Source organism: Strongylocentrotus purpuratus, unplaced genomic scaffold, assembly GCF_000002235.5.
Source record: "Strongylocentrotus purpuratus isolate Spur 01 unplaced genomic scaffold, Spur_5.0 spur5_scaffold_15, whole genome shotgun sequence".
NCBI classification, from domain to species: domain Eukaryota; kingdom Metazoa; phylum Echinodermata; class Echinoidea; order Camarodonta; family Strongylocentrotidae; genus Strongylocentrotus; species Strongylocentrotus purpuratus.
In genome coordinates this window covers 6281985-6295922 of record NW_022145600.1, presented here as the reverse complement: position 1 = coordinate 6295922, position 13938 = coordinate 6281985, and the positions used below count along the sequence as shown (strand labels likewise).

General features: G+C 39.0%; 1 protein-coding gene across 6 annotated transcripts in view; it reads left to right on the top strand.

The window, feature by feature from the left end:
• Nucleotides 1–13938, top strand: part of LOC100888170 (pleckstrin homology domain-containing family A member 2) — a 60949-nt gene that overhangs the window by 37517 nt on the left and 9494 nt on the right. For 5 of the 6 annotated variants that reach the window (XM_030985444.1, XM_011684561.2, XM_011684562.2 and 2 more), the window contains 3 exons: nt 4736–4918; nt 8686–8754; nt 9252–9316. In XM_030985444.1, coding sequence (XP_030841304.1) covers nt 4736–4918; nt 8686–8754; nt 9252–9316 — 317 coding nt within the window. Of the gene's footprint in view, nt 1–1493; nt 1542–4735; nt 4919–8685; nt 8755–9251; nt 9317–13938 lie in introns of all 6 variants that reach the window. The other variant, XM_030985445.1, reaches the window with a different exon arrangement.

Here is a 13938-nt window from a genome sequence, read left to right as displayed (position 1 = left end):
CGTCTGTACGTACGTACGTCTGTACGTACGTACGTACCTGTACGTACGTCCCGTTCTCGTGATCGCGTTATCTGAAGAACTGATTGATGGATTCCTGCCAAACTTTGGTCATGTATGTATCTTGCAGAGCCGATGAACTGATTAGATTTTGGGGTTACGAGGTCAAAGGTCAAAGGTCACAGGGCTCATTATGTATGCAAAAACAGCTCGTGATCGCGTTATCTGAAGAACCGATTGATGGATTCCTGCCAAACTTTGGTCATGTATGTTACTTGCAGAGTCAAAGAACTGATTAGATTTTGGGGTCATGAGGTTAAAGGTCAAAGGTCACAGGGCTCATTATGTATGCAAAAATAGCTCGTGATCGCGTTATCTCAAGAACCGAGTGATGGATTGCTGCCAAACTTAGGTCATGTATGTTACTTGCAGAACCGATGAAGTGATTAGATTTTGGGGTCACGAGGTCAAAGGTCAAAGGCCACAGCGCACATTATGTATGCAAAAACAGCTCGTGATTGCATTATCTCAAGAACCGATTGATCGATTGCTGCTAAACTTAGGTCATGTATGTTACTTGCAGAGCAGATGAACTGATTAGATTTTGGGGTCACGAGGTCAAAGGTCAAAGGCCACAACGCACATTATGTATGCAAAAACAGCTCGTGATCGCGTTCTCAAGAACCGATTGATGGATTCCTGCCAAAATTAGGTCATGTATGTTACTTGCAGAGCCAATGAACTGAGTAGATTCTTGGTTCATAAGGTCAAAGGTCATGGGCTCATTATGTATGCAGAAATAGCTTGTGAACACATTCTCATTAGAACTGACAGATGGATTACTATTTAACTCAGGACATCTTGCAGAGCCAATGAACTGAGTAGATTTTAGGGTCATGAGGTCAAAGATCAATGAGAAATTGCTTGTAATCACGATATTCTGAGAACCTGTTAATGGATTACAATTGAACTTGAATTCGAAAAATGTGTTCTGTTTTGGTTTGTAAAATTGCTCTGTGACGGAGGCATCATTTTCGACTGCGCGCAGTCGAATTCCATCTAGTTTGTCATGTTTCGATTGCCTTTAGTGATTTTTATTCATTCCTCTAATGCCCCCTTAGAAGTTTCTATTTTGAAATAAAACAAAGAATTCAATGTGTGCATGCAATGTACAAAACCAGTTGCGTGTCTTCTGTCAGTGGGGGCGTAGAGGATATACAGAAGTGACTATGAGTAGCCTGTGGTCATTCGCGAAAGTTATGACTCGCAAACATGGCTTTGGGTCTCTGATACGCAAAATATATATCTGTATTAAAGCAAATATTTTGGCTTATACAGGAGCATACCCAAAAGCTTTCAAGTATGCATTATCCTTGCTATTAACAAATCTGATGTAAGATATGTGAGAGAAGCATCATGTATGGATGTAGAGTCCTAATTTTAGAAGAGTCCTAATTTTAGAAGATTCTTATTTCTAACTTTTTTCATGCGTCCAGTGGGATGAAAAGAATATCATCAAGAATCATTTGGAATCATTAGTCAAGGTAAGATTGGGTTTGATGCTATGGAGTGGTAGTTCAAGAGAGAAAATATCCGCAACATTTCGCATCAGTTCGCATCAGCCTGCGCTTGTCCGTATTGATCCAGGCACCTGGAGCAAGACCAAGACCTGGTATCTCATTTGTAGACTAGATGTGCTCTCTATATGGGCATGTAACCTTTAACCAGATCAGAGACATCCCAATAGACTAATAGCCCACAAGACCAACAAAGTCGTCTTCGTGAACCCTCGTAACTTAAGTTGTCAGGGGCCCACAGCACCAAGATATTGGTACTGTGGGCCATTGGTATCATGAAAACACAGATAACTTTTAGAAGGCCTGCAAGGTCGACAGTGTTAGTTTTATAGGCTGTTGGTCTGATGGGTATGCTAGATCAGAGATATCCCAATAGACCCGCAGTCCACAAGACCGACATTGTTGGTCTCATAAACTCTCATTAAAGTTGCAAGAAGGACCACAAGACTTGCATGTTATTTTCATGAGTCATCGGTTTCATGAACCCTCCAATAAATTTTCAGAAGGCCTGCAAGGTTGAAAGTGTCCGTTTTGTAGGCTGTTGGTAAATTGTTAGCCGTAGGTCTCATAGGCTGTCGGTCTTGAATGTCAGTCTCTCGTACTATGGCCAAATAGGTCTCTACCAAAGAGTTGGATGGCGCTAAGCTCTGTGATATATCCTTGATCATGCAGCTCTGCATCCATTTTGGGGAGATCAACAACCCATGGGCATGCTTCTTACTCAAGTTTTCATGACAGGAATTCACAAGACAATAATTAAATTTCATCATGCATATATCTTTTATCTAAAAATTCTAATGCATATAAAACACACTTGTAAGGTGCATAAAATGTTCTAAATCCAATTTAAAATTACCATAGCGACGTCTTAAGCCTTCAGAACTTAAAGGGAATTATGCATTTGACCATCTGATTAAAAAATAAAATTCAACTCTAATGTAGTTTTGAATTAACTGATTGAGTTATTGAACCTTCTTGTTGGATTTCAAGGCAATTGAATGACATGAAATTTACATAAATTAATTATTATTCACCAAATTTTGTATGAGCCGCAGAAAAATACATGTTGTTCTTAAATATGACTCCTTTAAATGATACACTTTTGAAAATAACTATACAGGTATATTAACTACCGGTACACATTCACCAAGGCATTTTGAAAAGAAAAAAAATCAAAGTATTTTGAAAAATAGTAAAACTAAGATATACTTTAACTTGGGGGTTGAATAAAAGGAAAAGAAATTTTAAATAAAGGAAAATGAGACTGAACACTGCCCTCGACAAAGTGAGGAAAATGCCACAGCCACCAACTTTTTTTTCTTTCCGTATGAACACCAACTCATATGAACACCAACATTTCTATTCCACTTTATCGTCATGTATAATCTTGGTCTCTCTCTCTCTCTCTCTCTCTTTCCCTCTCTTTTTTCTTTCTTTCTTTCTTTCTCTCTCTCTCTCTCTCTCTCTCTCTCTTTCCCTCTCTCTCTCTTTCTCTCTCTCTCTCTCTCCCTCTCTCTCTCCCTCCCCCTCTATCTCTTTCTCTCTCTCTCTCTCCCTTTCTCACATTCTATCAAGTGGTTTTACATGTTAGGTTTCCACCATTGTGATTTAGTTTTGGTTACTGAAGAGTTTGAAATTTGTTGTGTCTGTTCGAAAAGAAGTAATACATGCATTACAAAATTTGTCTGGTATTTTGTTGTTCTGCATGTGCTTGTAACAGCATGGGCATTGTGTTTGTCATGAACAGATATGGGTTTTTCTATTAGGTGATAAACTGGTGAGCTTATGTGTTGATAAAACCTGGAAACCTGTTTTGGAAGAAACAAAAAATGTATGTTTTCAAATTGTTTCTGATTTTGTATTCAGTAAATATATAAATATTAATTTCTCAGCCTGTAAAGATGAGCAGGTTGATATACCCCATCTGCCCCCCTCCTGGTTCCCCCTCCCCCTGGCCCTGCTAACAGGTTGGAAAATCCCTAAGTTCTCACAATTCGAGGTACCAAGCATAACATGACCAAAACTAGCTTTTTTCTAGGAGAAGGAAAGAAGAAAAAGAAAAAATGTATACCTAGATTTATTTCCACGGCAACCACAATCCCTCATGACGCAGATTTCAGTTTCTTCCATACGAGATCATGAGTCATGTGCTGCGGTTGTCGTCCAAAAACTTTACGAGCGCTGGCAATAAAACCTAACCAATGATTTCAATTGGTGTAGTAAGATATTTGGGGAGTACCCCCCAACACTAGTTCTGCTAAAATTCATGAGAACAAACATTTCTTTGTTCTTTAGGGCTTGCCTTTTTTACCATATATGGTGTTGGGGCATGCACTTGGGGGCAGTTCAACTTTCGGTAAACTCTCGTTAGGACTTACTTCTGTAGAATGTGTTCAAGATTATGACATACATCAAAAATATTTGACCGACTGCCAAAAGTGCACATATTTTGATTTACTCTGGCAAATTTTGTTAGCATACTTTGTATTCAGTTCATGACAAAGTTTGGACAATTTGAAACCCTCCACATTTTCTTTTTCTTTAAAAAAAAAAGAAGTAGAATTACAACCTAACAGTGGTTTTAGATGTGATTCTTGATTTCATTATATACTAATATGTCATAGAATTTTACCCATTAATGTGGGCACTAATTACTTGATTTTAATGAAAATATGAATACCGGTCCCTCTTTTTTTCCAGTTCCATTACCTTAGTGCATTTTGCAAATCATGAATGGGGGTTAAAAAAACAAAATTTGTATCATTATTTGCTCTTCTTTATAAACAATCAGATGAGTCCATTACTTTCTTATCAGTTTTGTTTTTATCACTTTAAATTAGAATGGAATTACTTTTCTCCTTGTTTCTCCAATGTTTTATTTTCTTCTTGCATGAATGTGGGTATTTGGGTATCTTGCCTTTGTGCATGCACGCATCTTTTGGGGTCAAATTTAAACATTGTACATTTTCCGATATATCATTATTATTTTTATTTTTTTGTGCAATATGCGATCACAAAGAAATTTGGAGTAAAAAAAAAAACACTTCATTGTTGACAATATTTTGTGAGCCCACGTATATATATTCATAGGTGATGGAATATACATTATGTACATTTGTGTCAATAACTTTCTCATTCTTAATGACCTTTGACCTTGACAGCCAGGAGCTCAACTCAGCGGTGAGAGCGAAAGTGACGAGGAGGTCAACGTCTACACGCGGGAAGCACCGTCGTCGGAGAGTTCACCCAAGCACGTGGCCGGTTCGATGGACAAGACAGCGGCACGACTCTTTCCCGGAAGGAATATCATCGAGTCCGGATGGTGTGTGAAGCAAGGCGCAGTGGTAAGGAGGCAGGGGTATCCAGTGTAGATTGAATGGGATTATCTTGGCTCATTCACATCTTGTATTAAAACTTAATTCTTTTGTTTTGAGCTGGGATGATGCATGAAGAAAGGCGCAGTGATAAGGATTCAGGGGTATTCAGTGTAGATAGAATAGGATTATCAGGGCTCATTCACACCTTGTTAACCTAGCATAGCTTAGCATAGCCGGGTAATGTTGGAGCGCCTTGAGGACCTTGCAAGGTCAATACGTGCGCTATATAAGAATTCAATATTATTATTTTTATTATACACTTAATTCTTTTGTTTTGAGCTGGGATGATGCATGGGGAAAGATGTAATGGTGAGGTTAGGCACAAATATGTAATACAGATTGAATCGGATTTAGGAGGCCTTTTCACACTCTATTGGGATTCTCATGGGCTAATTCACACTACAATGTAATCCTGTGAGGTGAAAATGACATGGCATGCAAAGCAATGAGGCTTTACCAGGGTCATGTTTCATAAAACTTGTTGTCAATAACAAGTAACAATAATAATAATATTAATACATAAGATTTATAAGGCGCCAAATCCACTTAACAGTCAAATGCTCAAGGCGCAGCTTGTGCAAAAGATGAAATACATGATACATAATATATACAAAAGTGCGATATAGGAAAGGTACAGACATGAAAGGTTATGGTAATCAATTATAAGCTAAATCAAACAGATATTTCTTAAGATTGTTTTTTAACACTTCAGCAGAACTGCTTTCTTAATCCATTGAGGGAGAGTATTCCTTTGATTGGCTGAGAGCAAATTTGTCATAGAAATGTAGCACTTTTTATTGATAACAAGTTTTATGAAACAGGGCTCAGAACAAGATGATTTTTATGTTCCCCTCAAAAGTCTAGTCTGTCATTAATCCTCCTTTCGGAAAACACAATGTGCAAGTCAGAGCAACCAGGAAGTGAGAAAATTATGGCCTAATTAAACCGAATCAATCCCTATGAAGATGTTCACACCCGGCCCTGTCATTGATTCAGTTGGAACATTTATTGCATTAGACCAGGGGAGTGTTCCACAAAGGCGAAGATGGACTTTAAGTTGGACTTTACTATGGCAGGCCGCTCATGCCACTGTTCGCTCTCACCATTTACTGGCGTTGGTCTCTCAAGGAACGTACAGTTCATGGTCACAAATATACAGAACTTTCATATTTTTATAGTTCATTATTGAAGGAAAAATATTATCTAAAGATCATTAGGGTGAGAGCAACCAGTGGCACGAATGGCCTACCATAGTTTAGTCCAACTTAAAGTCGATCTTAGTCTTTGTGAAACACTCCCCAGTATTTATGTAGCAGAAGTGACTCGGCACATCACTTGAGTAAGTTCAGCTTGTCTGTTGAAATTCAAAATTAGGATCATCTTTGATCACTTAACAGACTTTTCGCCTGGCGACATTTGCTCTGGGCTTTATTTTGTCAAATGTAAAGCGTTAGGGTTAAAGATGAAGTTGAGTTCTGGTCATGCGATTGCATTGTGAAAGAAACGGTGTGGAACCGACCAGAAAAGGTTGATCATCTAGCATAAAAGAATTTGTGTGTATTGCAAGGTTCTCGAATCATCAAAATGATAAGAAATTTGGCCAAGTCTTGGTAAAGTTACAAACACTTGCACAGAAAGATGTATATGGGACTACACGAACACGTGGCGTAAAAAGCCGGCCCCCCGATTTTTACGATTTTACATGCATATTTAGAATATGAAGGAATTTGAAGAGCCATGCTTTTCAGGGAACATGTCTTAACTGATGTTCTTCCACACTTGCATAATAAGAATGAGTAATGCTCACAAATTATTTTTCACCTCTTCCCAGAACTCAACCTTCTCTTTAAGGTTGCATTTTAATTTTAGGTTATGTTTAAGGTTAGAGGGTTAGGGTTAGAGATTAACGAGAAACTTGGATTGGGGCTATTGTTCAACAAACAACATTATTAACCGTGTCAGACATCTGAGCAGGCCAATTTTCAAATGTTATTGCCCTCAAAGTTTAATTATACTAGTATAAATTCAACATGTATGGCAAGGGTTACCAACGGGATAGAGAGACATGACTGGAAATCTAGATCGAAAAAGGATGTAAGGTAATTATCAGCAACTTGCCAGGCAATTAACGGCCCTCTTCGCACCTTGCTAGCGGTAAATACATGGCTAGGATACATTTACGGAAGAAGGTATTAGCTTGTTAGAAGATATGGCTAGTGCCTCGTTTCCAGCCCGTCAATCATCCGGGGGGGGGGGGGGGTATCCATGTTTACCTTTAGAAGATAATTTTTGAGGAAATTGGATGCAATAGGGTCTATGCTTGCTGTATGATGCTCTAAGGCTTAGAGGCTTACTTGTGTTTTCACATGCATGTTTTTCCCTGATCGATCATCTCGTTAGACATCACGAATAGCAGTTAGAATGATCATAAACTGTCAAATATTTTTAGCAAGAATGATCATAAATTTTAACATATTTTAGTAATCAGAAACTGTCAATTATTTTAGCAAAAATGATCATAAACTTTCAAATATTTCACCATTTAATAAAACCTGAGTATCGCTACACCAACTAAAAATTTCTATCACCTTGCCTTAAATTTAATCTCATATTTGTCTTTTTGTCGCTCTTGTTGATTTGGTAATCATTTTGATGATCCCATTTCGTGAGGCATTTTGGATGAAGTTTGATATTCATTTTCCAGTCTCTCTTTACATCAATCAATTCTTTCCGGAAGGAGACTTCCTATACATGTACAACTCCAGGGGAGTGTTTAACAAAGACTAAGATTAACTTTAAGTTTGTCTTAACTATGACAGGCCATTCATGCTACTGGTTGCTCTCACCATTGGTTTCTCAATTATGATCTTCAGATAATAATTTTTCCTTCAATAATGAATTATCAAAAAATGTAGATTTGTGACCACGATTTGTACGTCCCTTGAGAAATCAATGCCAGGAATGGTTAGAGGAACTAGTGGCATGAATGGCCTGCCGTAGTTAAGTCCAACTTAAAGTTGATCTTAGTTTTTGTGAAACACACCCCAGGAGACAATGTGGAGGAAATGAGATGTGAAAGGGCATGTGCATACTCAATGATGCTCAAGGGCTTAAAGGGAACTCTACCGTCCTGATCTTAAAATTGTTCTCAATAAAAGCAAACAATTATGAGCAACGGATCAGGGAAAGTTTGAGCAAATTCTTCATGTAATGGAGGATGTGTAAGAAAGTGTAATATGAATCTATAAAGCCGAAATCAATGTTTGAAGTTTGCCCACTCTGTTTGTTATTTGGAAAGACATTACTGTGTTGGTGCCATCATTTCAAAACAACCAAATACTTGATATTTGATATATGTTTGTTGATGGCTGTCTAGACATTAAGTTCAATCTCCGCCCACTCTCTGTTTTGGTAAAAACATGGCATAAAAAATGATCAATACAAAGCAAGGAGACTTGCTCAGAGATAATTCTATGTCTGTATTATAAAGAGGTCTAGAATGATGAGATATAATATGAAATATACAAAGAGATTTGAGGATATATTATTACCACTTATGTTCCCATGATTAGATCATTTTCTATCTGCACACTTGCATGAAATTTAAAAATAATATAAATGATGTATTCAACTTCACCCAAATATTAGTAAAATTACAAAGCATATATTCGGGGGAGGAATGTGATCTTCTTATGTCTTATTATTTTAGTAATTTCTATGTTATATTTTTGCAGAGGAAAAGTTGGAAAAGGAGATACTTCATCTTAGATGATCAAGGAATATCATACTACAAATCAGATCAGGTGAGAAAATATAACCAGTTACGCTTTTAAAAAATTGATCATTGAAACAGAATGGCTTTATTCGAGGCATCAAATACTACACCTTGTCCTTGTGATCATCTGATTGGGAATGCTTGCTATTTGGTTAGAAAATCTTCAAAAAGTATGACTCAGTATAGATTTCCCCAAAACAGAAAATAACATAAAAGTTTTTAAACAGGTTTCTATCTTTTCTTATTTTCCCCTCTGTATTTTCATTTAATGAAATCAACAGAGAAGCTTGCATGAGCTAAAGCTGGGGGTAATAATACGATTGCAGGGCCCTCACGGAGAAAAGTATAATAATACTGATGAAGCTACCCTGGGTTAACAAGACATATCATTATTATTGTATCGGAGGGGTACTTGGGATTCAGCAGCGTTCCGACGCTGCTGCGTCCACACATTTTTGTTATGCCTTTAATCATTGCCTTTAAGAAAGTAATTTTTTTTATAATTTTTTTAATATTTTGTAACAGGAGAAAATTCCAATCAGAATGATTCCCCTGAAGGAGATATCATCATGCAAAGTAGCAGAGCATGGGTAAGTAGTTTTGTGCTGTAAGTATAGGTGGTGGCTATTCACCCTGGGGAAGAAAATCCAACCTTGATAGCAAACTTCTCTAGAAGAAAGCAGCAAAAATCAGAAAAAGGCCCCAAAATGAGAGTTGTGAATTTTTGAAAGTTGCAATCACTATAGGCACGGGCTCCTCAAATTGGCTGAATTGGTAATGTCACTGTGATGTAGTGGCGGACAACTTTCCCATTTGTTCCCAACCTCAAATTTTTTTTTTTTTTTTTTTTTTTTCTTCTTCAAAAGTGTATTACTCAGGAGGGTCTTTTCTCTTTAGAGCACCTATAATAATATGCTATCCAGTATCCATAATTTATTTTGAGTAGTGAGGCAAGGGAGAGGGCATTCAGGAGACAAACAGAAATTGATGATATTTTTTTACCCAACAAACAGGAGAGGAGTTATCCCTGACTACATCACAGTCCCCTGACCAAAATGTCAATTTGAGATTTGCATTGACTTTAGTGATCTCATATTTCAAACACTCATAACTTTCTGATTATTAGTCTGATTTAATATCAAACTTTTGCAATTCTGTTGATCTTATTTCTCTGCTTTCATACCACTACCAATGAACTTATTACAAGGGTTGGATTTATTTTTCATATTATAAATACAGTCAAACCTGCTTTAGTGACCACCCGTATACAAAGATCACATTTTTGGTTTCCCTTGAAAATGGTTTCTAACCAAACATGCACTAAAGGAACCTGTACATAAAGACCACCTGCCTATGAAGACCACTTTTCTTGTCTCCCTGGGGCGGTCTTTATATACAGGTTTCACTGTAGTTCCTGAAACTTGATTGTGATATCCTAGCTGCAGACATGGTGGTCGGACTACCATGCACATGTAAGGCGAAGTGCTGCTTTAGTTATGAGACAAATGTAATTGATAGAAGCCTTATTCTGTATTTTACTTGCATTGTTTCTAAACCATTTTCCAATAATCATGTGGATGAGCTAAAACTCTTATTGTGTATAGTCAACATCATTAAAAAAACTGCATAAACTTATTGTGTATTGAGCAGGGAAGTGGGATGGTCCTTTTGAAAGAATGCTGAACCATGCATATATTGGGGATATCTACCAAGAGTTTCCACAGGTCCTCCTCCAACAAATAACCCCAAAGTAAAAGAGAGAGAGAGGATTGAGGAGTCCTGAAAAGGACTCTCGGTAATCTTTCTCGAGGGTGTGTAGTCCTGAAAAGGACTGTTTGTGTAGTCTTGAAAAAGACTGTTGGTTATCTTTCTTAGCTTATAGTTCTAAGGAGAACTATAGCCCTTGGAGAGGATGAGTGGCTGGAGTGGCTCAACGTTTCGAACAGGTTGACTATCCATCGTCAGGAGTGGAGAATATCTGGCATGCGTGAGCTTAAGTCACCGGGGTGCGGACGTCGGGGAAAAATACCTGACTGGAAGTCGAGAGTGGACGAGAGTGGTCGAGAGTGGACGTGTTTTTCTGGAGCTCCCGTTTTACATTTTATTTTCTATTTTCTTTTCGCGAATTTTAACCTTCTAAGTTGTTTTTAACATCTCATCGTGAAAAGTAATCTTTATGCTACAAATCAAGATTAGTTTTGTGCTTTTTAATGGACATCTTCCTGCTTTACAGCGGTTTTAACTTTGGAAATTTTCGGTGAAGCAAATTTCCCGCCACTCGTCTATTCGCACAACACACAGCGTAGTGTCTTATACACAGCGACGAATACGTACACCACGCTACACAGCGACGTATTCAACATACACGCGACGTGTCGAATATCTCCCGCGCCATCTTGGATCTTACGACATCGCACATTTTAGACTTCTACTTCGTATTGTGAACTTTTATATGTATTTTTATCGCCTGAATAAATTATTCCAAACTGATACTTGTGGACAAAATTTTATTAGTAACTTTTTAGACTTCAAATTTTTGAAATATTTTTAACTTCCGTCGTAAATTTGAAAGCAAGCGCTAACTTTGTTAGATAGTCTAGTAGCACTTAGCAGCCCTACATCGACGACATGTTTCTCACCGGACATGGACGACGCGGATCCGGTACAAGATCTACTGAAAGCGAAAAGCAGCGAGAATCATCAATGCCAGCACTCTGCCTGCTCTTATTGATTTCCTTCTTCCAACTTGGACTACGGACCTACCGAGAATGTGAAAGGGACCCTTACCCTGGCATTCATGGTTTGTCAAGATACACCCAGAAGACTTACGGTAGGATTGTTCCTTTTTTTGACTCTCACTTTGCCCCCCATCATGATATGTGCATGTTGAAAATGTCAGCATTCCAAACTGATTTACGAGCTGCGTACATAATCTCTTATTCGTCTGCACTAAATGTATTTCGAGGAAATGGGCTAAAACATTCATCTACCCCCTTCCTGGGCCATCCTAGGGGTCGTCTACCACTGCTCATTATAATAAATTTATTGGCTGGGGACATTAGCCTCAACCCAGGCCCTGGGCCAAAAGTACACCAACGGCAACGTGGACGTAAGCCCAAATATCCTTGTGGGCTATGCTCGCGCGCTGTGAAAGATTCCGGCATTCAGTGCTCAGAGTGTACAAGCTGGTTTCATTTAAACTGTTCAAATGTGTCAAATAACACCTTAAATTTTCATGCTGAAAACTCAAACGCCATTTGGCTTTGCCCTCTGTGTGATGTTATGAACTCTGCTACTAGTTCATTTCTTGATTCATCAACTGACTCTGATCTGTCAGGATTAAATCCCTTTGAAAGTCTTACTTCCTTGAACGAAGACCAGTGGAACCACACGAACCCACGATCATCTAGCCCTATCCGTTCCGGACCTAGTAAGTTACCTCATAAGACTCGTAAGACTCCAATCAAAATGGACAGAAACCCTCTTCCCCCATTGAAACTCACAAGAATAGATAATACCTGGACAATTGTTGGGAAGGATGGAAAGACTAGTAAGAAAATCACCCCAAGTCCCATCGATGGAAATACACCTAAACCTAGACCAGACACCCAGAAGCAGAAAGCCCACCGAAACGTCACCGGTCACATTGGAATCCAAATTGCATTTATAAATTGTCGTAGTATTAGTGGAAAAACTGCAGGTATTACTTCGCTCATTGAAACTGTGAATCCTGATATCATTATTTGATAGAATCTTGGCTGGACCCGTCAGTCAAGTCTGCCGAAATTTTCCCTCCTCACCTTCAAGTTTTTAGAAAGGACAGAAATTCGCATGGAGGTGGCGTGTTTATTGCCATCAACGACTCCATTCCTTGTTTTGAAAGAACTGATTTGGGTACTGACTCTGAACAAATATGGTGTCAAGCTACCCTCCAAGGCCAGACGCTGCAGATAGGAAGTTTTTATCGCCCACCTGACTCAAAAGTCGCACCTCTCCAGGACCTGGACTCACAACTTTCAAAAATAAACTCTTTGTTACGCTCTCCACTCATCATCCTCGGCGGCGATTTCAACGTCCCGGGTGTAGACTGGTCAGACGGAACACAAAGTGAACCTAAAGGTGCCCTCCAGGATGCCCTAGCTCAAGTTCTTATTAATAATCATTTGTCTCAAAAAGTCACCTTTCCCACTAGACGTGACGAGTCAAGTGGCACAGAAAACACCCTTGACCTGTTGTTAACTTCACATCCAGACTTAATTTCTGAAGTCTCTTCTTGTACTGGAATTAGCGATCACCTTGTCATCCTAGCAAAACTTCATACTAAGACCACGGTTCCTCCAAAACCACCCCGCAGACTTCACCTCTGGAATAAAGTAGATAATGAGGAATTCAAAGACCGGGCAAGACAGCTTGGAGAAGATTTCTTCAAGCTCCAACCAGGAAATAGATCCGTAGAAGAAAACTGGACCTGGTTAAGAGACACATTGGAAACTATTGTTACAAATAATGTTCCCCACAAGACTGTAAAGGGCCGAGCACGTACTCCATGGTTTACAGGGAAATTAAAACGCCTATGTAATAAAAAGGAGAAGTTATATATTCATGCCAAGAGAAGTGGTGCACAACGGGATTGGGACAAATTCACCAAAGCAAGAAAGCAGATCGATCGTACCATTAGAAGCGCCCACAGACAACATGTCTCTTCAATCCTCGAGGGTGATAACCCGAAGGCCTTCTGGAGGTACGTTAAATCAAGGCGGACAGACAACACCGGTGTCCAGATGCTTAAGGTAGAAGGCAAGCTAATCTCTGAAGATCTGGAGAAAGCTGAAGTCCTCGCCAATCAATTTCAAAGTGTATTTACCCGTGAAGACAAGTCACCGTCATCGCTCCCCAACCTTCCACCCAGCCCTTTTCCTGATATGCCTCCCACCCGGGTTGACGTCGAAGGTGTAAAGAAGCTACTACTTAACATCAATGTCACCAAGGCCATCGGCCCGGACCAGATTCAGAACCAAGCTCTCAAAATTGCAGCAGAAGAACTGGCTCCCATCTTGCAGTTCATCTTCCAACAGTCACTCGATTCTGGTGATCTCCCACTGGACTGGAGAAAGGCAAATATCACTCCACTTTTTAAGAAGGGCTCTACCACTGACCCAGCAAATTACCGCCCTATTTCACTCACGAGTACCTGTTGTAAACTATTGGAACA